Raw genomic sequence first — 25,983 nt, forward strand, 5'->3', positions numbered from 1 at the left:
GGTAAGCACAGGTGGCCTCTCTGACCCGGCTCTCCCTCCCACTCTCCCATACCCCTCTGCCCTCAGTCAAATGCTGGCAAAGAGAATCTGCTTTCGTAGATGTGTTCATTTGCAATCTTACCACACAATCACACCACTTCTAGGAATCCTCGTCACCTTTCCTTCTCTCTGCTGGACTGTGAGCCATCTCCAGAGAGCAGCAATCCTTACCAGAATCTCAACACTCCATTCGGACAACTCACAAGCATTCTGGAAGTCTGAACTTTGTAATGGGCAGCTTCTTGCCAGATTCTACAGTTCATACATAGCTTCCTAATTTACTTTACCATGAACTTATCTTATCTATTTCACTCACGTGGCAGCAAGAATTCCTATCTGCTAAGCCATCTCCCAAACTTATTATTGCTTCTAATACAAATTTTATGTATCAAACAAAAGCAATTTAAGAAAACTACCAAGGAGGAACCACACAAACAAAAATTTCTTCCAGTTGTGAAGCCTGTAACCCAAACACACAATACTCAAACTTATTAACGCACAGAACAATACCATAGGAAACTATTTCTTGGCCCTTTCCAGGAAGTCTCTCCTACACGGCAAGTCTCAGAAGCCTGCTCGATTCAGGGATCTCCTGACTCTTCCCAGGCTGGAGCTATAGGCGGGTTGCCATGACCACCAGCTTCTTACATGGATCCCGGAGATTCAGAGTCAGGTTCTCTTGCTTGCAGAGCTGAGCCATCTTCACCAGGCCCTCGTTTTAAAAATGAGCACAGAAAACTTTAGATCTCAATCCTGGCATTTTCAAGCTCCCGAGAAGCTATTGTTCTTGCTCTCATCCTTGAGCTGGGTTTGTTGATTTTCCTCTCTCCTCTTGTCTCACTGCCCACCTTGTATCCTATCCCTACCCCTTTACCATCTCGTGTACCACGTGTCCTATTACTCTCCGCCATTCCTGGAAGTCTCTTCCCCCCTCGCACAGTTTCCATTCTTGTTTCATACCCGGTACCCACACTCGACGTCTTTTACACGCTTACCTATAAACCTGAGATCTGCACATGAGACAAGATCTGCACATGCTGTTTTGACTTTGTAAGCCTGGCTCGGCTTATCTGGTATACTACCCAGATCCATCCACCCTCCCTGCAAACCTCAGGGTTTTATTTTCCCTTACAGCTGAACACATCCCACTGTGTATATGTATCCCGTTTCCACTATCCATTCATCTGTTGATACACATCTTGGCCCAGACAGAAGGACAGCCACTAAGAAATCTCCCGACAGCACAGGCTAAGTGGCTCTGTGAGTCAAGGCGGCTGAACTCGATGACCTGAATTCTATCTGCAGGGCTCATGTGGTGGAAGGAGAAAACTGACTCTTTTTTTTTTTTTTTTTTTTTTTTTTTTGACTGTTCTAAATTGTTTATTGGATATGAATTTTTACAAATAATACGTGTGTTAGCGGTAACGGTGGAGCTGGACAGTGTTGGGCCTTCTCCAGGCTGCATGGGCGAGATCTACCAATAGTGTGCTGGAACTTGTGACCCTTTCCAAGGACACAGCTCTTGCGGCCAGCAGATGTCAGCCCACGCATCTATCTGTGTTTGTGGACTGGTTTGGTGATCCTCTGGGTGTCAGGATTTCTTCTGATAGCTTTATGGAATGGATCAATGAGATTAACCTCGAAAAATTTATATGTGGAATCTTCACCAACCCAGTAGGAATTCAGGTCTCTCAAAGCCACGCAATGGCGCCCAGCTCTCTCCTCAGCAACAGACTGAAGGCTTCGGGCAAATTTCAGCTGGTTAACACCACGGTGGACAGGATTGCCGTAAGTTGCACCCTTAGGAACTGGGCGTTTGCGACCACCACATCGGACATGAACCCTGTAAATGACACAACCTTGCTTAGCCTTGTACCCCAGCCTTCGCTCTTTATCAGGCCGGGTGGGGCGGGGGAGCCCTGTGCAGTGCGGAGAGCTGGCGGGATTGCCAGCAGCGGACCCTCAGAAGAAAGCGCATCACTTCGGACTGCTTCTTCCTCCACAGCTCCTGGATGTTCTTGTATGCACCCATCTTGGCTCGCCTGATGGCTACCGCCAGAGGAAACCAGAAAACTGACTCTTACAAGCTGTCCTCTGACTGCCACAAGCTCACTGTGGTATATGCCTTCTTGCGACGAAACAAACAAACCGATAAGTGTAGTTTAAACATTTAAAAAGAAAACGTTCTGATGACAAATTCGTCCTAGGATACGAGGAAAGGGAAGCTTATTCACTGTTGGTGGAGCTGTAATTTAGCTCTACCATTATGGGAACCAACGTGGGGCTTTCTGAAAAACTTAAAATCTGTGTGTTCATTCGTTTCCCCCAATTTGACACAAGCCAGAGTCACCGGGGAAGAGGAGCCTCGGTTGATGAGTTACCTCTATCAGACTGGTTTGTGGGTTTGTCTATGTGGCATTCCCCCCCCCCTTGATTGTTGATTGATGTGGGAGGGCCCAGCCCACCGACAGAGGTGGGCTTGAAAGGGACAAGAAAGGTATGAGCCTGAGAGCAATCTAGCAATCAGCATTCTTTCATGGTTCCTGCAGCTGCTCCTTCTTGAGTTCCTACCCAGCTCCCCTCAGTGGTCAGCCGTGATGAGGATGTGTAAGTAAAACAAACACCTTTCTCCCAAAGTTGCTTTTGGTAAATATTTTTATCACAATGGAAACCAAACTAGGATACAAATTGGCACCAGAAAATGGGACCTTGTGATGGATGGGTCTGATTGTGGTGTTCTTTTGGGAGAGTTGTGGAAGTCTCTGGAACTTTGAGTTGGGAAAGCTCTCAAGAGCTTATTGAGATAAACTGTTGGAGACTGACTGGTGAGAAGGGCTGAGATAAATAGAAACAATAGAGTAGTGAAGTTTTAGACGGACATTTGGCAGTCTTAAAAGACTTTGTCTGGGATCTTTGCGTAAGACTTTGAATTAAGACTTTGTGGTTTCTGGTCAGCTGGGGCAGAGTCAGCAGTGATCAACAAGAGACCAGAGACACTGAAGTGAAACCTTTGCTTCACTGGGACAATTGATGCTGGTTTACCAGGGCTGAAAAAAATCATCTGTAACCAAGGAGAGACCGGCATCATTGAGGCAAATTCTTCTGGGAGCATTTCCTCATGGTTAGCACACAGAAGCTGTGGTCTAGGAAAGGCCAGGGCTGCACCTTAAGCTGGTAGCAGAACTTGGCAGTGTTTAAGAATCTCTCCCATGTATATTGGCTTTGGTGGTACAAAAGCTGCAAGACCAAAGGGTTAGCAGAGTGGCTGGATCCTGGCCTTGTGAGAAGTCACGGAAGGCCACTGGGGAAGGAGCAACCGCAGCAGATTGTGAATGTCAGAACCATGGGATGACAGCTTAGCACCGTGGCAGGTGTGAGCAGAGCTATGCTGAGCCTGCCTACAAGATACTCCAAATAATAGAACTGGAGAGGTGGGCAACCCAAGTCCTGTGGAGCCCAGATAATCACAAATAACCAAGCAGACACTGGGCACTGACCCCATTTACAGTTAAACTTTGGTTTTCTTTGATTGTATTGTAATTGTGTCCAGTTGTTCCCTCTTTAGACCAAGACAATATTTAAACTATTTCGGGCTATACAAGATTCCACAGTTAAGAATCTTTGGATTTCAAAAGAGGTTTTGGACTTTTAAAGTGCTGAAAAAATTTAAAGACTGAGAGACCTTTAAAGTTATATTAAGTTTTATGTTGTGATACTAATATGTGATCTGGGGGATAAGTAAGAAAGGGAAGGTTATGGTTTAATTGGCATTATGTTTATGCTGTTATGTGTCAAGTTGACAGGAGGTTAGTCATACTGGTTAGTTTTTATCAACTTGACAAACGGCAGAGTCACCTGAGAGGAGTAAATCTCAGTTGAGGAGTTGCTGTCTGTGTGGCATTTTGCTGACTTTTTATTGATAGGAGAGGACATAACCTACTGTGGGTGCTGCATTTCTGGCACAGTTGGTTGTGGGAGGTATAAAAAAGATAGCTGAACACAAACCTGAGATCAAGCCAATAAGCAGTATTCCTTCATGGTTTCTGCCTCTGTTCCTGCTTGAGTTGCTGCCCACCGTCCCTCAATGGTCAATTGATTGGGATCCATGAGCCAAATAAACCTTTCCTTTTTCAAGTTGCTTTTGGTGTTTCATCACAGCGATAGAAAACAAACTTGGATGGTTTACCGTATGATCTAATGAAACCGTTTCTGGGCATGCGCCCAAAAGACTACTAGAAAGACACTTGTACATCCATGTTAACTGCTGCTCTCTTCACAAAAGCGGGGGCGGGGGGGGGACAACTTATGTGCCCTTAACGCCCTTTGATTTCTTCCTGGGTGTTTCTGAGCTGCAGCACGGTGGTACACACTCACAATCCCTGCACTTCTGAGGTAGAGGTAGGATGCTTGTGGGTGTGAAGGCAGCCTGGATTACATAGTATGAAGCTATCCTGGGGCTTACATGGGACCCCCCTCATCTTATAGAAATAAAAAAGCAAAACAGAACAAACCCAAAAACCACAGAAGGAATTGCATTCCATAGAAGCACATGCAATCAAACACAAGTTACCACTGCTTCCTGTCTGCCTCCATTATCTGCCTCAACTTCTGGTTTCACTTCCTGCCTGCCTTCTTCGCTTCAAACCAAACAACTCCACTTGGGCTGCAGAATACACATTCTGGGGTAAAAGAAAATTTCTCCTGAAGTAACCAGGGTGCCCATGCTTTGCTGGTCCAGGTGGGTTGTTTCCCCTTCATTAATTTTTCTTTTACTTTCATTACACTTGTTCTTTCAGAATGGCAAGATAGCTCAGCAGATGAAAGTGTTTGTTATAGGCACCAAGCCTGATCACCTGAGTTTGATCCTCGAGTGGAAGAAAGAATGGATTCTAGGGAGTTGTCCCCTGACCCAAGGTGTGCCCCTGATAACCAGGGTAAATAAATAATAAAAGATTAATTATTTTTTTGACAGTTTTGATCACTGTCACCTCTCTGAATTCCTCAAACCTCTTTTGCCTTCTCTCCTCCCTATAACTCATGCATGGCATTTGTTTTATTTTGTGACCTCATGAGTTCAACCAGGACTGCCTGTGTGACCATGGGTTTGGAACTGTTCATCTCTGGGGTCTGATGGGCTTAAGGGTAGGTATGCCTCTGAAAAATGATGCCTCCCCCACCCCCAGAATTTGACAATAGCCGATAATTCAGAAGGGATTGGTAGGGACCCATGAGCTCCTCCTTAATCCACGAGTGACTATTGACAAGTCAAGTCTTTTGCAGGCCTAGGGCAGGTAACTTCTGCTGGTCACGACTGCAGTGGCTGAAATGCCAAGAAGACAGCATTTCACAGTGTTTCTCCCAATGTTCTTGCTCTTAAAATCTTCTGGGATGTTTCCCGAGCCTCCGAGGGAGAGGCAGCGGGACTGTTGAGGATGCAGGGACTTTGGGAATCTGTTTGGCAGGTTTATTTACATAAAGTTAAACACAAACTGTGATGGTTAGCATCGGCTGTCAATAGGGTCTAGGTTTCAGATTCCAGAAGCACCCAAGAGACAAGCCTCTAGGCACACCTGTGTGCAGGTTTCTAGACCAGGTCAATGGAGGTAGGAAGATCTACCCTGACTATGGGTGGCACCACTCCGTGGGGGTGGCTCTTAGCCTGAAGGTAGAGAGTGAGTTTGTTATCCTCTGCTTCCCAACTGTGGATCCGTGTGGCCCATTGCCTTAGACTCACACCACCGTTACTTTCCACCCATGAGGCTCCGAGCTCTTGAACTGTGAGGAAGAATAAATCTTTCTTTACTTTAGCTGCTCTTTGGGTATTTTGTGGAAACAATGGAACAGGTGACTAATGCCCACCTTCCCGTCATGATGCTATCGGAACCTGGCCCGAACATGCTGTTTGGACTTTTTAATCTCCCAGAAATATGCCAAACTAACTTCTTTACTTTGGGGAAAGTTTTAACGTTTCATTTTTTAAAATATCTAATTGCTAATCATTTTTTTTTGTGTGGCTTATATGTATGTGTGAACACACTCGTGTGGATGTGTGTTTATGGGCACATGCCTCCATGAAGGTGTACATGGAAGCCAGAGGTTAGTGTCAGGAGTTTTTCTCATTCCTTATTCCCTCACCTCGTCTTACTTTTTTTGGAGAGGGTCACTACGCCAGAGCTCACCAGAGTTCTGGTCACTAAGCCAGAGTTCCGCCTAGCCTGGCTGGCTGCAACCCCCCAGGGTCCACTCATTTCCTTTCTCCAACACTGGGCTTACAGATGCATACTCATGTGTCTGGTTTTTATGTGGGTCCAGGGAATCTCAGCTCAGTGTACTTACATAATTATACAGTAAACACTTTTCTTAACGAACCATCCCCCAGCTCTTCTCTTTTCTCTATAATGTGTGCAGCCTTAGGTATTTTTTTGTGTGTAATGAAAAACAGGTGACTTCATGCATTAAAAGGGCTCAGTGGTTAAGCTCACTTTCGGCTCTTGCAGAGGAGCGGAGTTTATCTCTCAGCACTTACAATGGGTGGCTCACAAGCCACATGTAACTCTTGATGCCCTCTTCTGGCCTCCATGAGCATTTTCATTAATGCGTCTATGCATACAAACCTGCACACAACACCCTGCCCCAAGATAAGCTATAAATAAATCTAATGCAGATCTTCACTAGATATTGTCATGATGTTTTTGGATTTTCCAGGTCCCAGAACCAAGTAAATTTCTGTTCTTTACAAACAATGTGGTCTCAAGTGTTTTGTTACAGCAAGAGAACTTTGAAAAAGAACAGCCATAGAAGATTGATTTATATTAATTCACATATAAGCAATCTAAACATCTACCAACAGGTACTTGGATATACAAATTGTGGCCCACTCACTCAGTCAAATAGGACTCAGCAATAAAAACGGCAATGCTCAACAACATGCCAGAAGTGTAGAGACAATAGATTATGTGTCCTGTATGGTTTCAGTATACACATGTAATATACTCAATGTATGTGGAGTGTGTGAGAGTGTGTGTTCATGGGGCTCATATGTGTGTAGGTGCGTGTTCTAGTTTATTACTCTGCTGAGTGACAAATCAACTTGGATCAGGAAAGGGTTTACCTCAGTTTACAGGTCCCGGCATGGAGAGAAGTCAGGGTAGGAGCACAAGGCGGAAACCAGAGGCAGACACTGAAGCAGAGACCCGCGAAGGAGTGCTGCCACTGGCTTGCTCTCCAAACCTTGCTCTGCCTGTTCTCTTATGGACCCCAGGACCACTGACCCAGGGTGGCACTACAGATGGTGGGCCAAACTCTCCCACATCAATTGTCAATCAATAAAATGTCCTATAGACATGCTCAGAGACTAGTATGATGGAGGTGACTCCTCAGCTGAGATTCTTCCAGGAGACTCTAGTTTGTGGCCACAGTGTCCATGTGTGCTCATGTGTGTGGAGGTTAGAGGTCAACTTCAGAGGCTACTCTTCAGAAGTCATGGACTTTGGTTTTTGAGACATTGCCTCTCTTAAATATCATATAATAAAAAGATGAGAATTGTGAGAACCTTTTTAAACTATCAAAGGTAATCAGCCTGATAGGAGCCCATATTTTCTGAACCTCCCCCTTCTTTGTGCCAATTAGCTGTCATGTCACAGTGTAAAACTGAGCTTCTGCCAATGGGATGAGGTGCAGTTATCACTTATATCAGAGATAAAAGACAGAGGAGAATTTGAGCAAGTGTGCGGTTGCTAGCCCACTTTTGGTGATAGCACACCCTTCCTAGAAAATAAATTACAAAGTATGTTGCTTTGTGGGATACAGAGACCATTTTTATCCAACAGAGATCCAGAGGCTAGATTATTTTTCAAACATTTATTCTCTCTCTCTCTCAAACATGTGTGTGTGTGTGTGTGTGTGTGTGTGTGTGTGTGTGTGTGTGTGTGAAGATAGCTCCAAGTCAGAGGGGTAAAATGGGGGATGAAGGAAGATGGAACAGCTCCAACACTGTCTAGGAAGGTAGGCAGGGGATCAGATGATCAGGGGTTTAGAGCAGTGATTTTGAGACCGACGGGTTAGACTAGAAAGTTTAGGCTGCCTCGTGAGTTAGAGCTGGGATCTCTGGTCAGGCTGAGTGGCTCTTATTAACTGAATGGTGCATTGGGAAAAAAATCGCCTTGGTAGTGGGCTCAAGGAATAGGAGACACACTTTGGATCTCCCCCCTTGAGGCAATGGACATGCGGTCAGCAACTGCTCCTCTTCTCACAGATCCAGCCATCTCTCTCATTGGAACACGGCGCATCATTCCACAGCCCCGAGTGTAGCATCATGACACAGTCCTCGTGCCCCCTGGAATCATTGGGCTCTCCAGAGTTCCAGTGGCTGTGGTGGTTCAGAGTGTTACTGGGACTGAGCATACACCTAGGGTCAGACCTTCCTTTCCAAGGCCTTGCTTGCTTGTTGCGTGGCTCTGCTGTAGACACCCTGAATGCCTAATTTGAGTTTCTATTTGCAGTGTACATTTGTAAGGACCCTTAGAATTTAACCCTTAGTTAATTCCTAGGATCTAGCATCTTCATTTCTTAAAAGGTTAGTTCAGGGGCTAGGATATTTCTCAGTGAGAAAGAATGCTCGCAGGATAAACATAAAGACCTGAGTTCAAATCCCAAATAGTCACATAAAAAGCTGTGTATGGTGGTGCATGTGCTTGTAACCCAAGCAGGGAAGGGTTTGGGGACAGGAGAGCCTCTGAGGTTTTCTGGCTGTTTGTCAACCTAGATCCAGGTTCACTGAGAGAGCCTGTCTTACTGGAATAAGGCAAGGGATGATAGACTAGACCTCCCAGAGTTTCCCCCTAGCCTTTGCACAAGCACGCATGGGTGTGCACGGTGACATATGCACTGTGCACAAGCCCACCAAAGCATCAGCAACCCTCCTTTCCCAGGAATTTAGTCTTCAGATATCCAAAAGCATTTTCCCTAGGGTCTAACTCAACCCCCTTTTCAAATTTCCCTTGGGAACTTCGCCTTACCTGAAGGTGAGTGAGGCTCCATCCACCCACTGGTAGCCTTGTATCTTATTAAGGTGGCGAACCGCCCTCAGACCCAGCCAGTAGCCCCGGCCACGTGTATGCTGACTCAAGAAGTTCTGGAAGGAAGTGGACATATCAGCTGCCTAAGTCTGCCAAACATCCTGGACCACAGCAGCTCAGGTAAACCGGGCTTCTCCGTTTCCAATCTGAGCACCTGCTCATTCAGTCCTCTGACAATCACCAGATGGCCACCTTGGCCTCCACAGTAGCTTTGTGCCGTATCCCATATGGCCTGTGTCTCAGAGAAATAATAGCAGGAGCCCTGGAAGGGTAACCAGGATGGTGGGCACTGCTCACAGGAGCCTGTCGGGTGGGGGTGGGAAGGATCAGATTGTTATGGAATGGAGCCATTGGGATGTGACGGATGGTGCTGGGTACCAGAGAAACAGGGGTGTGTCTGGTGGAAGGAGAAGCCCTGAAAACCCCCAGCTTGGCCCACTGTCCCCCATCCCTCGTCTCCTTTCTGGCTCACTGTTCTGGCGCTTGGCTGCTTCCAGTGCCCGGAACAGCTCTCGGCGGATGTTCTCACGGTCTCTGCTTGCTTTAGCCAAGTCCTGGGTTACTACGAGGTCAGAACAGCGAATATTGATTGGTGAGGTTAAGACTGGGACTTATGTATAGGTCAAAATATATGTCCATGGTCAGTTCATGGATGGTATCATGGTTGAGAATAACATCAGTTTGAATGTGGTGGTTTCAGTTACTCCAGATGGCTGAGGCAGAGGAGGATTGTAAGGCCAAAGCTAGCTTGGACTACACAGAAAGTTTAAGATCATCCTTGGCAACTTAGTGAGACCCCGTCTCAAAATAAAATGTAAAGCGAGTGCTGCTAATAACTTTGGCATTAGAGCACCTGCTTAGAATCCTGGCCGAGGCGCGGAGGGCTTGGGCGTGGCTCAGGAGTGGAAAGCCGAGGGACTGTAACCCAGGAGCGGCGTGGCTGTGGTTGGGGGTGAAGGTGAGGGAGCAGGGGGTTGTGTTCGGCTCTCACCACGCTCCTGCAATTCTTTAAGGAGGCTCTCCTGCTCCATCAGCTTTGCCTGTGCGTCCTTAAACTCCGCCAGTGTGGTTTGCAACTGTGCTTTTGTCACGGAGCCTGTGGGGGTGGGGCAACAGCCAGCGTCGCCCCCCCCACTTGCCTCTCCCCACCCACCTGCCCCATTTCCCAGCCCCTTAGCTTTCAAGCTTCCACTAATTTCTTACAGCAATTCCTGCAGGCTCCGACATCATCCTTCAGGGAACTCAGCATCACCTTCTGCTCTGAGGCTGGAACGACCCCACCACACACACACACACACACACACACACACAAGGTCAGGGGGACACCCTTTTCTAAATCAGTCAACCCTGTTACTGCAGGGGCCTTAGCTATTCACTACCCAGTCCCACCTCCCCGGCAGTCCCTCCCTCGCCCTGCCCCTGCAGCTCCTCACGCACCGTTTGTCTTCAGCAGGTCCTGGTGGCTGAGCAGCACCCTGAGCTTGCTGGAGGCTGCAGAAAGATGCAAGCAGGAGTTGTGAAGCCTCTGCCTGCTCAGAGTGTGTGAGGACACGCGTGTTGTTATCCACGAAGGCATAGGCTAGGAGACATGCATAATGCATACACACGGGGCGAAGCACCAGTGGTCCTCAACCTTCCTAATGCTGTGCATTCAAAACACGTAATTCATATCATGTAGTCCAAGTGTTTTCTGATCTCTTATGCCAACCCTGTGAAAGGGTCGCTCAACCCCAAAAGGGGTCGCGATTCATGGGAACCACAGTTTACACACATTGTCGTCCAGGACCCCATGTGGTACTCCGCATAGGAAGCAAGTTTGTGCTTTATCTATCAGGCAGCATAACTTGCCCCTGTAAAGGAATCACTCTGGTGGGCTGACGCGATGGGTCAGAGCTGCTGTCCCAGAGAACCTGAGTTTGGTTCTTAGCACCCGCACCCACATGCAGTGGCTCACAACTGCCTCTAACTCCAGCTGTAGGGGATCTGATGCCATCTGCCCATGGTGGGCACTTGCGCATCCGTGGAATATCCTCAGACACATACATGTGCACATAAACATACATCACTCACCGTTGGACAATAGCATGCTCAGAATGAGAGCCCACAGAACTGTGGCCACCAGGAAAACCGAGACCAGAAAGAAACGTTTTTGCTTGTAGTATTCCCAACGTCCCAACTGTCCTAGTAGAACACAGATAAATTCTGGATCCCTCCAGGACAGAGGTACAGACAGCTTAAGTACCCCACTACCACATATGGCAGAGTTAGAATTCTTTTTTTTTAAATTTACATTTAAAAATTTTTTTTATTTAAAATTTTTTATTGGTTATTTTATTTATTTACATGTCAAATGTTATATCATTCCCAGTTTCCCCTCCACGAACCCTTTATCCCATCCCCTAACCCCTGCTTTTATGAAGGTGCTCCTCCACCCACCGACCCACACTCCTGACTCACTGCCCTAGACTTCCCCTATGCTGGGGCCTTGAGCAGAGACGGAAGGAAAGGCCACCCAGAAACTGCCCCACCTGGGGGTTCATCCCATATGCAGACACCAAACCCAGTCACTATTGGGGATGCCAAGAAGTACTTTCTGACAGGAGCCTGATATAGCTGTCTCCCGAGAGACTCTGCCAGAGCCTGACCAATACAGATTCGGATGCTCGCAGCCAACCACTGGTCCGAGCACGGGGACCCCAGTGGAGGAGTTAGGGGAAGGACTGAAGGGGCTGGAGGGGCTTGCAACCCATAGGAAGAGCAGCAATATCCACTAACCAGACCATCCAGAGTGCCCAGGGACTAAATCACCAACCAAAGAGTACACATGGGGGGGACCCATGGCTCCAGCTGCATATGTAGCAATGCTAGAGTTCTTATGCAGTGTGACTGGGGTCTATATGTAGCAAGGTGATACCTGCCCCCCAAACAGGTTTTCCTGGGGGACACTCCGGTGATGCCCTTTCTCAGTCCAGGATCCAGGACCCAGCCCTTAGTCCTCAACCCAGGTTGTGATCTCCCCATACCTATGGTGCAGGCCCCACCTTTCTGTAGTCCTGTCCATACAGTGGTGTCTCCTGTATGGCTCTGTCTCTCCTTCTCCCCCAACCCCCCGCCCCCCGAAACTCCAAACATTAGAACAGAAGAGCCTTATGAAGGAGGATGAGGCGATCCTCTCTCTCCTACCTCGGGGGACCTCTTCGACTGTACTGCCCAGCTTGTTGTACCCACCACTGTTCATGACGGTGGTGGCATCCAGCCCTGGACAGAGATATAAATTTATCACCACCCTAGTCCTAGCCTATCTCCCTCCCTCCCTCCCTCCCTTCCTTCCTTCCTTCCCATGGCCTCAAGTCTTGTGAGTAGGAAGCCAGCTAATGGTCAGTCACAGTGCAGGGCAAGGCTGGGGCTGTGAGGGGCAGATCCAACCTCTGTGACTTGACCACTGTAGCTGTGTTTCCTGCTCAGAAGGTGCGAAGACCCATGTCTTGGTACCTACAGAAGTATAGGCCAGGAATACAGCACCAGAGCATAGATAGGAGACAGGCACAATGTTGTATACACGCAGTGCCAAGCACATATATGTTTGACTTATACCAGTGGTTCTCAAGCTCCTCTTTGTCTGTCTGTCTGTCTGTCTGTCTGTCTGTCTGTCTGTCTGTCTCTCTGTTCCTGTCTGTGTGTGCGCACACGCGCGCAATTGTGGAGACCAGAGGACAACTTCAGAAGCAGAGTACTTCTGATGGTCAGGTCTCTGTCTCTTATTGGCTCAGTTTTCTCCTGACCGGGAGAAACACCGAACCAGCCAAATGTCTCAGGACTCTGCTAGATCCTGACAAAGCTCCTTAAGTGTGGCCTTGAAAGCCAGCTTAGCCCCAAAGGTGTTGGTCGAACACTGTACTTGACCTTCATGTGATTATAGCTGACACTGATCAGAAAGAAGCACACAGATCTATGGGAGCTGTTAGCTGAGCTAGCTGGGGATGGGTAATGGCCTCCAGCTGCTGTGTGCTTTAAAAGTCTTCTCCTTGTGCTCGCTTCAGCAGCACATATACTAAAAGTCTTCTCCTTGGGGAAAAAGGAGGGACAGTGACAGGGCTTCTTCCAAGGGGCTGCTGGGATAAGGGGCTAAAGTTATGGGGCTGGGAGATGCTGTGAATTCAGGAGGGCCTGAATCTGATTTCTATTACTCATGGAAAAGCTGGGTGACGTGGAATGTGTTTGTAACCCCAGCACTGAGGAAGTGGACACAAGAAAGTCCCTGGAGCTGGCTGACCAGCCAGTATAGACAGCCTGTGAATGCCAGGTCCCTGTATCTCAGAAACGAGGTGGGGGCCAGTGAGATGGCTCATCTGGCAAAGGTACCTGCCTGATAACGTGTGTTTGATTCTACATGGTGGAAGGAGAGAACCAGCTTCTAAAAGTTTTCCTCTGACATGCACCTGTAAACCTGTGCACTAAATAAGTAAATATAATTAAAAATGAACACATACACACACACACACACATACATACATACACACATACTGAAAACCTGTACAACTCCTGAGGAAGAACACTTCAGTCTTATATGTGCCAAGGTAGAAGGATCTAGAGTTCAGAGATTAAGGTTCAGCCAGGATTATAATGTAATGAGCCCAAGCCTCAAAAAGAAAACAAAAAAGAAAAAATGAGCCCAAAGCTAAAAAAAAAAACCTCTTTAATAAACCACGAGCAAACATGAAGCTGGAGTTGCTGCTAAGTTAGAATATTTGTTGCCTACCATGCACAGAATCCTGGGTAGGATCCCCACGGGGGATGAACTGGATGTGGTTTTGCTCCTTTAATCTGAGCACAGGGGGAAGGCCAGTCTAAAAGATCAGATGTTCAGGTGATTCCTGTCTACTCAGTGAGTTCGAGGCCAGCCTGGGATACCTGAGACCTGCCACAAAGAAACAACAAACTCAAACCCCAAAGCCTAAATCAGCACTAAACATCTCCAACCACTAAGTGCAATGTGTTCTTTAAACAAATATTGGGTATCTGATGTTTGACTGAAATTTCTCTGACAGGTGGGTTGCATCAATGAACAAATTCTTTCTTCCTGGGTGGTAATATTTCCCAGGATGGTCAGGGGAGACAGGCACTATGTTAGATTTATCATGGGTGGGGCCACATGCCTCCAACAGGAGCTGTTGGCAGTTAAGAGGTGCTTGGATGGGGGTGGGGTAATGTTTTCTTAAGTGCTGTAACCCCTGGTTACTTACCCTGCTCCTGTAAATAAATAGTGTTCTGCCTGGGTTCATGGAAGCGACCCTAGCCAAACTCAGTGGGCCACACTCAAAAGAATACGTGGCCACAGGAGGGGAACTCACCGAGAAGGCTTTCACTGGGAGAGAGAGTGATGGAGGGATGGAGACAAATAAATTGCATTTCGTAAATACATTTTCAACTTTCAAACAAAAATCCCCTTTAAAAAATAAAATAAAAAAATTATAAAAAGCGAGTTAGGGAGTTCCTAGTAGCAGAGGAATGAATGGAGACAACATGGTTCACAAAGTCATAAAGGATAAATGAATGTCATTTACAGGAAAAGGGGTGGAGCTGAAGAAAAGCGCATCAGGTGAAAGAAGCCAGCTTCAGGAAGACGAATATTGAATGCTTTCTCTCTTTCGTGGTTCCTAGATTTTATAGTTAACGAAAAAACCACGGATGTATACATAACAAGGAAGTAGAAGTGAAACTCTGCAGGGGAGAGAAGGGGACTGAGAGGAGGGGGAGTGAGAACGGGAAGGCAAGAGATGTGTTTGATGCACGCTATGTACTTACCTAAAACGGTGCTTATGTGATGCATGACCTGTGCAACAAACACATACAATGACAATCTAAAATGAAAAGCAAAACAAAAACACCCCGGAGCTGAGAGTGGTGGTGAACTTCTGGAATGCCATGGTGGGGAGAGTGTGTCGAGAGCGTCATGAGTTCAAGCCCAGCCCGGCCCACATGGATTTCTAGGACAGTCCAAACTGCACACAGTGAGAGCATTTCTCAACAAGTAAACACAAAGTGAAGAAAACCAGCACGAACCGAAAAGGGAAGTTATTAAGGTGGGGGAAAAAAAGGGGGATCGTGGGAGAAGATGGAGGGCCAGCTATTAAAGGCATGTGCTGCCAAGCCCGATGATCTGAGTTTGATCCTTGGAACGCACTGACCCCTCACTGACCCTCTGGAAGTTGTCTTCTACACCAACATCACACATGTTACTACACCTGTTTTCTTTTAGCAGTTTTAGTGTTTCAGGTTTTACGTTTATACCTCTGATCCATTTGGAGTTAGTTTTTATGCACATGGGTCTGCCTTTATCGTTCTGCGTGCAGAACATTTTTCCCAGCATTATTTACTGAAGATGCTTTCTTTTCTCTAGCTTATCCTTTTTCTGTCATCTTTGCCAACTATTAAGCAGATGAAGTTATGAGTACTCACGTTTTGTTTTGTTTCATTGGTCATGCCTGTTTTGTTCCAGTGCCATAGGGGTCTAAGACAACCATAAACATGAGATGCCTTTCCATTTCTAGTGTCTTTTTCTCTTTTTATTACTGATATTTTATTTACATTCCAGCCACTGCCCCCCTCCAGGTCCCAACTCCCACAGTTCCTCATCCCATTCCCCCTCCTTGCCTCCAAGGGGGTGTCTCCTCCCACCCCCATGCACTCCCCCTTCCCTGGGGCCTCAAGGATTAGGCACATCTTCTGAGGCCACTGAAGATGGCAATCCTCTGCTATATCTGTGCTGGTGCCTTGGGCTAGCCCGTGTAGACTGCCTGGTTGGTGGCTCAGTCTCTGGGAGCTCCTAGGGGTCTGGGTTAGTTGAGACTGCTGGTCTTCCTATGGGGCCATCCTCCCCGTCAACTCCTGTGTCTTTATCTCTTTCTTCACAGGTCTGATGCTTTCACTGTAGAAGGTTCTTCACTTCTGTAGTCAGGCTCGTCCTTAGATATTTTTTTTCCCAGGCTATTATAAATGGGTATGTGCCTGTAGTCTCCTTCCCTATGTATTTGCTGATCACACTATAGATTGTGTAAGCTGATTCTGTATTTTGCCACACTATCGAATTCGTCTACCATTTCTAGAAGTTTTCCGGTAGAAAACTAATGGTTAGTATCGCATCAAATGGGGGGGGGTTTGACTTCTTTCTCTGTTTGCATCTCTTTAATTTCCTTATTGCTCTAGATGGTACTTTGAGCACAATATTGAAAAGGAGTGGGAATTGTGGACATTACTATTTAGTTCCCGATTTCAGTGGGATCTCTGCTCCCCCCCCCACCCCCGGCGCCTTGTGGAGAGCTCCAGGCTTTCAGATTCCATAAATCAGCAGCCACAATGGGATGGACCTCCGGTAATGCAGCTGCATTTAAGTTGTACATGCTTCTGTAAGCAACTCCTCACACACATTCCTGTGAATTTCCTCATGTGGATTTATCATGTTGGACTTTAGGGGTGGTATCTTTACTGTGGTTTGTTGCTGGTTCCCTATCCAGGTAAGCAGATCTGTGTTCACTTTTTTCAAGAATGGTGTCACAGGACCCTCCCCCACCCACCTGCACACATACACAGAGCTTTATGTATTTCTACATAACCTAGGATCTACAAACAGAGATCACTACAGAGGAAATTTAGCATTTGTCTGTTTCCTAATGTATTTTGCTTAACATGACAATTTTCAGTACAGCCATTTACAGCAGATACCAAAATTTCATTGTTTCTTGCGGATGAACAAGATTTCATTGTCAACAAATCACATTTTTAGTAGATAAATGTAAACATATTTATTCATTTTCTGTTGACGGACATGCTAATTCTTTATCTTGGCTATCATGAGTTGTAGAGCAATAAACCTGGATGTTCTTTGGTCTTTTTCATCTGTAACTGGGGATGACACAGCTGAGGCACAGGCAGTCGTAGTTGTTTCAATTTGGTGAACCGAGCTGTAAGCATACAACATTCATTTCTCTCTGCTCTTTACCCATGCTGTGATGCGTCCAGACACACTTTAACATCCCTCCATTTTGACTTCCTTGCTATGAAAGACTTCGTAACCTGGCACACAGTGGAGTTGGATTCTTTCATTAAAAGAAGAAACAAACAAACAAAAACCCCAAAACAAAACAAAAAAACAAAAAAAACCAAAACAAAACAAAAAACAAAACAAAACTAAAAAACAAAACAAAACAAAACAAAAAAACAATGTCACAAGGCAAAATAAGCCAGAAGGGCAACTATGACATGGTTTTTATCTTTTGCAGAGTCTGGATTTAGGGTGAAAAAGCTGACAAGAAAGTCTAACTACAAAAAAGGAGGACGAGTCTACGTGATGTGTTTGTGTGGGTTGGGGAGACTTCATTGGCACATCTAAAACTGATAATCACTCGCTTTCTGGAATCTGCAAAGGTATTTATTATGCAAATTAAAAAAATCTACAGACATTAGCAGAAAAGCAGGCCAAGGGAACGAAGCAGCAAAACGTAGAAGGGGAGACCCCACACAAATGTGCATGACTTCATGGTGGTTTGGGTTTGTGATCTCAGCACTCGGGGACTCATACAAGAGAACTGCGAGTTCAAGACCAGTCTGGATCACACAAGACCCTGGGTTCACACAGTTACATGTACACACTTATAAACACATATTTACAAAATATTAAAAACAAGCGGATAATCTTTCATTTGTACGTAGCTCAGGCTGGCTTTGTATTCACAACTCTATTTCAGCTTCCTGAGTTGTAGGATTACAGGTGTGTACCACTGCACCTAGGTGAAAGTGTGGGCAGTTGTTAGAGCCGGTGAGGATGTGGGGAGAAGAGAATCACTGTTCATTGCTGGCTGCAGTGTAAATTTGGTCATTTGGGAAAGCAATTCGGAAGGTGAAAGTACATAGTAAAAGTGTAACAGCAAATGTCCTGTGATAAATTTGTGCATGTGAATCTGTGGGTGTATGCATGTGTGTATATATATGATGCATGTGATATGTGTGCACATGTTAATGTTGTATGCGTATAATGTGTATGTACATGTATGCATGTGTATGGTGTGTGTATACATGTGTATATGTATATGATATGTATATATGTATGTGCATGTGTATGGTGTATATGTATGTATGTATATGATATGTATAATATGTGTGTGAATGTATATGGTATACTTGTGTGTATGTATATAATGTGTATGTACATGTATGCATGTGTATGGTGTGTGTATACATGTGTGTATGTATATGATATGTATGATACATGTGTGCATGTTTATGTTGTATATGTGTGTGTATGTATATGATATGTATGGTATGTGTGTGCCAGAGGTCAAGTCACATGTTATCCCTTATTGCTATACACATTATTTTTTATGTTCTCTCTGTATGTGGGCACATGTGGAGTTCAGAAGACAGCTTTGTAGGTTGGTTGTCTCTCAAGGCTCTCATGACATAGATTCTGGCCCCTAGGCTTGCAGGAGGAGCACTTTTACCCATCAAGCCACTCCACCAGTCTGACTATATCTTTTTCTTTTTTTTTTTTAATGAAAGGGATCTCTCATTGAACCTAGAACTAATTGTTCCGAGAGACTGGCTGGACAGTAAGTCCCGGGGATTCTCCTGTCTTCTCCCATGGCTGGAATCATAGATGCTTGCTGCTGAGTCACATACTTTTATGTGGGGATCTGAATTAGGTCCTCATGCTGGCAAATCAAGTTCTTTACTGATGGAGCCATCTCCCTAGACATTTAGAAAGTGTATATTCTTAAAGTGAGGTTGTTCCAAGGAAACATTTACTTCCCAGGAGGCTCATTCTGAGTTGTTTATGGCATCAGAGTTGGGGTTAATCCTCTTGTTCCCTTGTGCATGAGTGGTGAATGAATTCACATGGTTTGATGAGGACATAGATCAGCCAATCAGTCACTCCTTAGTCATTCAGATCTCAAAGAACTGATGATGGGAGAAAGGGAAATTACTTCACAGTTAAAAGAAATGGGGGGATTAAAATGAAGAGGTTGGAGGCACAGGAAAGGATAAACAAAAGGGCTTGCAGCTGGGTGGGAGAGAGCCAACCCAGCCTGCGAAGGACCAGGCTCTGTGGGAATAAAGGCCCATCTGGGCTCCCATCGGTGCCTTTAGGAGCTGTTTCTAAAGGAGCACAAAATCCTGTTCCCTGAGGTACACACACAAGGCACCATTGCTCTTTCTTCTAGGTAACTTCTCAATTTTAGTCATAGTTATAATTTTATATGTCCTTTTAGTTCAGCTGCATTTAATTGTACCAGACTGAATTGTGGGTAAAGATGGCTCCAAGAAAACCTCTACCTGCCCCAGGAAGGAGACATTCACAATCCCTTCTCATGACCAAGGAGGGGAGGAAAAACAAAAGAATAAGACATTTAAGTGGCAGCCCTCACTAGGGGCCACTGAGCTGAGTGAAAGCCAACCCCTTTGGATGGTAGACTTTGCTTTTTTTTCTTTCGGTGTCTCCTAAAAACAAATATTGACTTCTATCTCACTCTACATGTGCTCCAGCATGAATTCTTCCTGTTTGGGAGCTGAAGGCACAAAATTACTGCTGCAGTTTGGATGGGGGATTTCGGAAGGCATCTCCCACCTGTAGCAGGAATAACAGGTGATGTAATTACACACACACACATACACACACACACACACACACACACACACACACAGAGAGAGAGAGAGAGAGAGAGAGAGAGAGAGAGAGAGAGAGATAGAGAGAGAGAGAGTCATGTGTAAACTTTAAGCACCTGCATCAAACACATTTTCATGGACCTCTAGGATAAAGAGTTAAACCCCTTGGGTTATCAGTGCTTAAAGGAGTCCTGTAGGGCAAGGCAGTTGTCTTTCCAAGAAAACAGGGAGGCCCTACTTTTCTTCTCAGAATATTTCTTGTTGAGAATGGCACTTCTATTTCCTTCACTATCGGGAAATGATGGGCAGGGCATGTCAGGACCAGAGCTTCCAGGCAGGGCACACCCCAAGTAGTTAAGAAGAAGAAGAAGAAGAAGAGGAGGAGGAGGAGATGGTGGCATAGGAGGAGGAGAATAATAGAATGATGAGGAAGACAGACAGATAGGTAGAGAGAGGGAGATTGTATGACATCTTTTAGACATACTTAAGAAAGGGTTCATATGGAATTGATTCATCGGCTCTGATAAAGGAGAACATGTTAATATACTTGGCAGAGGAGGATTTCTGAGAGAGATACTGTTGGGCACATGTGCAAGGTCTAACTATGTAGCCTTGGTTGACTTGATCCTCACAGAGACGAACCTGCCTCTGGTTCCCAAATACTGGGATTAAAGGCTGGATTCTGCTTTGAAATGCTATTATTTATGTATTTATTGTTTTTAGTTTTAGTTTTTGTTGTTGTTGTTGTTGTTGTGTGTGTGTGTGTGTGTATGCACGTGTGTGTGCACGCACAAGAGTGTATGTATGCCATGCTGCTTGTGTGGAGGTCAAGCACAACTTTTGGAAGTTAGTTTCCTTCTACCAAAAGGGTCTCAGGTATTGAACTCAGGTCATTAGGCTTGGCAGCAAGTGTGTTTAACCTGAGACATCCTGCCAGCCCCTAGCTTCCTCCTTTTCATGTAGTCTAGGACTGAACGCCATCCACCTTTAGGGTGAGTATTTCTACTTCAATTTAATCAACCCAGCACCTCACCCCTCCTCTGCCCAAATCCTTGTTCACTAGGTAATTCTGGATCTATCCAACTCCTTGGAGTTGGAGGCTTAAGAGAACTGCTCTCCTTGGAGATGCTAAGATGAATGGAGGGAACTCATCTGAGGTCAGGTGTCAGCTCTGGCTAGACTATATAAAGCAAGCATAGAGTTTTGATCTGGACTAATCGGGGAAGACGTGAACCCAGGATTGAGCCTCAAGGCAAGGAACCTTCTATAGCTTGCATCCTCTTTAGCTCTCTGTGGCCAGAGCATCCTGGAAAATCTCCTTTGACTCCCCAGGTAAATGAATGAGTCCCTCACCCCTTTCTGTTTCCATGTGTCTGTTTCTGTATGTATTTCACATGTGCATGTATGTGCATGTACATGTGAAAGCCCAAGGTTGATGTTAGAAAACTTCAACCACTTAACTGTAAAAAAATAAAGGATAAAAAAAGATTTTATTTATTTATGTGTATGAGTACACTGTAGCTCTCTTCAGACACCCCAGAAGAGGGCATAGGATTTCATGAACCACCATGTGGTTGTTGGGAATTGAACTCAGGACCTCTGGAAGAGCAGTCAGTGCTCTTAACTGCTGAGCCATCTCTCCAGCCCCAGACCATTTTATCATCTTTTTTTAAAAACCTATCTATCTATCTATCTATCTATCTATCTATCTATCTATCTATCTATCTATCTATCTATCTATCATCTATCTATCATCTATCTATCTATCATCTATCTATCTCTCTATCATCTATCTATCATCGATTATTTATTTATTGAGCATGTGTGTGTGTGTGTGTGTGTATGTGTGTGTGTGTGTATTTGTGTCTGTGAGTGCATGGGAGTGAAGATGGGAGGCCAGAGAGGGTGTTGGATTCCCTGGAGCTAGAGTTACAGCACTTGTGAAGCTGCCTGACACTGGTTCTGGGAGCTGAACACAGGTCCCGATAAGAGCAGGATGTACTCTTAGCCACTATTTCTCCACTCCTTAGATATTTAGATATTCTTAAAGGCAAAGAAAACAAAACAGATACAGTGGACATTTTAGAAGATGCTCAGTCCCTGCGTGGTATTGTTTTCTTGATTCTGTCTCCAAGGAGTTTCATTCTGAAAGTTGGTGTTCATAATATTTTAAAAAAACCTTTACGTGTTGGCCCATTGACAGTCTATTGGGTTGTTTTGTACATTTAGAAGATTCATAAACATGGCCCACATCCTTCCTGATCTTGATTTTGTCTCTTCCTCATTACAATCATGAGATACTTGTACGCAACAGCTGTAAACATGCAAAAATAAAATCCTTAGCAAGCAACAGATAAGAGAAAGCTTCTTTAGCTGAATAAGGGGCCAGTTACAGGAATGTTTTACTTAGTCATGGGATATGAAAACAATGTTTTTAATAAATTTAAGAAGAAGATAAAGATAGCTCTAGGCGAGGAAGTTTGAATTTCCCTAAAAAGGAATTAAGTTGTGGTGAGGAGCTGGGAGTGGTGGCCCGTGTTTCTTATCCCAGTGCTGGTGGAGCTGGGGCAGAAGGTTGCTGTAATCAGCTTGGGCTGCACAGTAGGTTTCAGGCCAGTGTGGACTATAGTGAGGTCCTGTTTCAAAACACAAAGCAGGGCAAAGGAGACGCCTTAAACTTGTTTCTCAAGCCTGATGACTTGAATTCAATCCCTGGATGCTCTGTAAATGTCAAAGGAGAGATCAGACTCCACAAAGTCATCTTTTGGCTTTCACACTTGTGTGGTGGCTCATGTGTGTGCATATGTGCATGTGCATGCACACAGACACACAGACACATTATAAGGAGCCCAAATTTGGCTTCTCAGGTTAGTGGACATCTTTAATCTCAGTACTGGGGATGCTCAGAGAACAGTAGATTCAAGGGAGCTGTTAGACATGCAGCAGCCTAGGTATAGCAGCAAAATCCATGTTCAGTGATAGACCGTATCTCAGAAAACAAGACGGAGGGGCTGGAGAGATGGCATTTGTTGCTCTTGCAGAAGAATCAGCACCTACATTGTGGCTCACAATCATCTAATTTCTGTAAAAGTCACTATAGCTTTTATGTATATACCAGTGGCACACACAAACACACACAAAGATACAGACATACGCATGTGCACGCGCGCGCGCACACACACACACACACACACAGAAGGTAGATGGTGTCTGATAAATGATACCTAAGATTTATTCCTGGCCTCCACATGCATTTGTGCAAATATGCAACCCCAATGTATGTACCAGCCAGCACACACAAATGCACATGTGTACACATACAAGCACTAATAACTAATAATATTTTATAAATTAAAAATAAGGTGAAGAGTAATGGGAGACATCTGATTTTCTCTCTGGCCTCCATGTGTACACATACATGTGTGTGCCTGCACTCACATGTGAACACGAACACATACCTAATAAAACAAAGATGCCTCTTGCTCTTTTCTTCATGCAATAGAAAGCAACAAATAGAAAATACTATACATATTGGAAAGGTCAAAGCAACCATCATTCGGCTAAGAAAGTTCTAAGTTATAGACTTAATGTTTGAGTTTTTTGATGGGTCTTGCAGGATTGACCTAAAAATCACAGCATTCTCATTTTCCATATAAGAATATGTATGTGTATGTGATGTACACGATGTATATATGTATATTTGTATGTCATATATATGACATATATATGGAAATTATTTGGATATGTACTTAAAGAGTCTCTTCAATTCTTTTCCTTATTATCATTTTTTTATGTGTCTAAGTTCTTTAAAAACCACAAAGCAATGGGTGGTGGGGCTGGGGCGCTGTGATGGTGGACCCCGGGGTTCCCGGACCGTTCGAAAGAGCCATGGGAACCCTGGGGGTGCAGGAGGCAGCGGGTCCTGGAGGAGCCCTGGTGGAGCTCACCCTGACCCTCGGCGGCCTGGCTGTGGTTGAGGCCCTATCCCACCCACCGGGTTGGGGACCCTTAGACCCTTTGGTGCTCACCGAGCAGATGCAGAAGGCTGATGAGTTCATCCAAGCAAATGCTACACAAGCTGACAGACATTGCTGAGCAAATCCAGCATTTGCAAGGCCAAGCTAGGATGGCGCTGGAAGATGCTCGCAGAGATGCTGACTTGCACCGTGTGGCTTGTAATATGGTGGAAAAACCTGGCAACACTGACTTTCTACCAGTGGGAAAGTGGCCAGTCCTTTTCCATTATTTCTTCAGAGGAATGGGGAGCAGGCTGTCCTCACGACTTCTTTGGTGCCTACAAGCTGCAACGTGGCATGTTGTGGATTTCATATGAAGACCTGAAGAAGCAGGATGCTAAAATCGGCATGATGGACAAGCTGCTGAGCCAGCCTGTGGCCTTGCCCCCATGCACTGAACCCCGCTTCCAGGGAGTGACTCACCGAGTATGGCTCTGACTAGCAGCCCTTATGACAGAGGCCTGAGCCATACCCACCTCCTGTCCACATTCTCTCCCTGGGAGGGGGAACTATGAGTCTTTGGGCGAATCATGAACTACTTGGAGGAGGTCTTGACGGATGTAGCTTCTGATTTTGCTGTCAGTTGGGATGGTAAGAAGTCACAGAATTGTGGGATCTTCTTGGGTCCACTGATGCCTGGTCAGTTGGTTTCCAAGGTTTGGTCAGTGCTTTCCTTTACCTCCAGATGTTCCTCCCTTTAAGTCAAAACACTGGAGAAAGAAGAGCCTTCTCCCTAGCGAGTTGGTGAGTCATTTTCCAAGAGGAACTGTCTATCTTTTGGGGTTGGTACTGAAGCTGTCTTCATAGGGCTGCCATGCCAATTTCAGGTTGACCCAGGAACCCAAGTGTTGCCTAAAAAGGATTGAAATACCAACCAACCAACCAACCAACCAACCAACCAACCAACCAACCAACCCCTATAGAGCATTGTTTCTGTCTTATGTCTGTCTGAGAAGAAATCCTGATAATCATATAGGAAAACATTGCCGTCTTCTTTCTCCTGCCTCTCCTCCATCTTTGAGAGGACAAGCATGTGTCCTGATGCCAAGTTCTGGCCATTGAACTCGGGTCCTCATGCTTGTGGGGCAAGCACTTGGCCAACTGAGCTTCACCCCGGTCCAGACACAACACGGTTCTTCAGACGCTCTTTTTCCCACTAATCCACCCATTAGCCAGAGCGTCTGTCTTCAGGCCCTACCTGCAGCAATGACAGAATAGGTACTCAGATGAATTCCTGTGTATTCCTGCATTTCTTATTGGAATCCATCTGGGAAGAAAACCTAATGGATTTTCTGAAGGGTCATCTTTAATTATCAACATGATACAACACAGAATCACCTTTGTAGAGATGTGTCTGAAGACAGCCACAGTGTACTTATATATAATAAATAAATCTTAAAATGAGGAACTCTATCTATCTCTGCCTCCACCCCCAGTGTTGGGCTTACTCTAGTGTTCCAGCAAGCTCCAGCATCACCTGACTTTTACCTGGGTATTAGGGATCTGAATTTAGTGCTTTAGCAACCACTGAGCCATCTCTTCAGCCCAATAGATGGAGTTCTGAAGCTTATTGTCCAGCCATTCTAGCCAGCTAATAAGTGCCAGGTTCACGGAAAGGTCCTCAGAAAACAAGACAGAGGGCGACTGAGAAGGACAACTGATTTTGACCTTTGGCCTGCATATACCCACATGCACATATGCGCACATCTATACCACAAACTGATATACATTCACACACCACACACACAGATACATACACACACACCCATACACGTGCACATACAGAGCACACACTATAAACACCACACACATCCATATAGTATGCACACACACATGCACACCTAACATATATACACACATATCACACACACACACACACACACATACACGTAGAGAAACTCAGTGAAGGATTGACTAGGTGACTGTTCTCTGGCTGGACACTGGGATGTATAAGAATAGACAAAGTGAGCTGAGCTTGTTCTCTCTGCTCTTGGTTTGGTGTGTGCTTTGGCTCACTGCTTCAAGTCCTACCTGTGGGACTTCTCAGCAGTAATAGGGTATAACCTGGATTTGTGAGCTGTAAAATCTTCTTTCAGCTTTTTTTTTCTTTTTTGTCAAGAGATTTTATTATGGTGAAGGAAATGAAACTAGGATTGGGTGTTCCCACCCCATCCCCCCCAAAATAAACAACT

At 45.4% G+C, this 25,983-nt stretch overlaps 1 protein-coding gene and 2 pseudogenes across 3 annotated transcripts; 1 reads left to right on the forward strand and 2 right to left on the reverse strand.

Annotated features, from left to right (window-relative positions):
* Positions 1 to 1,454: 1,454 nt before the first annotated feature.
* On the reverse strand, positions 1,455 to 2,071 carry LOC308439032 (large ribosomal subunit protein eL15-like; annotated as a pseudogene). Its single transcript has one exon. The product of its transcript is annotated as a large ribosomal subunit protein eL15-like (transcript).
* A 6,197-nt stretch (positions 2,072 to 8,268) lies between these two features.
* CLEC4G (C-type lectin domain family 4 member G) lies at positions 8,269 to 12,354 on the reverse strand (the record flags this gene model as incomplete). The annotated part of the gene is made up of 9 exons (XM_080941156.1): positions 8,269 to 8,407; positions 9,057 to 9,172; positions 9,271 to 9,419; positions 9,589 to 9,678; positions 10,108 to 10,212; positions 10,320 to 10,382; positions 10,554 to 10,607; positions 11,187 to 11,297; positions 12,300 to 12,354. The coding sequence occupies 9 exons, from the start codon at positions 12,352 to 12,354 to the stop codon at positions 8,269 to 8,271; spliced, it is 882 nt and encodes a 293-aa protein (XP_080797282.1).
* Positions 12,355 to 23,624: 11,270 nt separating this feature from the next.
* On the forward strand, positions 23,625 to 24,229 carry LOC308439297 (uncharacterized protein C1orf50 homolog; annotated as a pseudogene). The gene has a single exon. The product of its transcript is annotated as an uncharacterized protein C1orf50 homolog (transcript).
* The last annotated feature ends 1,754 nt before the right edge of the window (positions 24,230 to 25,983 follow it).

This window comes from Micromys minutus (assembly GCF_963924665.1).
Source record: "Micromys minutus genome assembly, chromosome: 29".
NCBI classification, from domain to species: domain Eukaryota; kingdom Metazoa; phylum Chordata; class Mammalia; order Rodentia; family Muridae; genus Micromys; species Micromys minutus.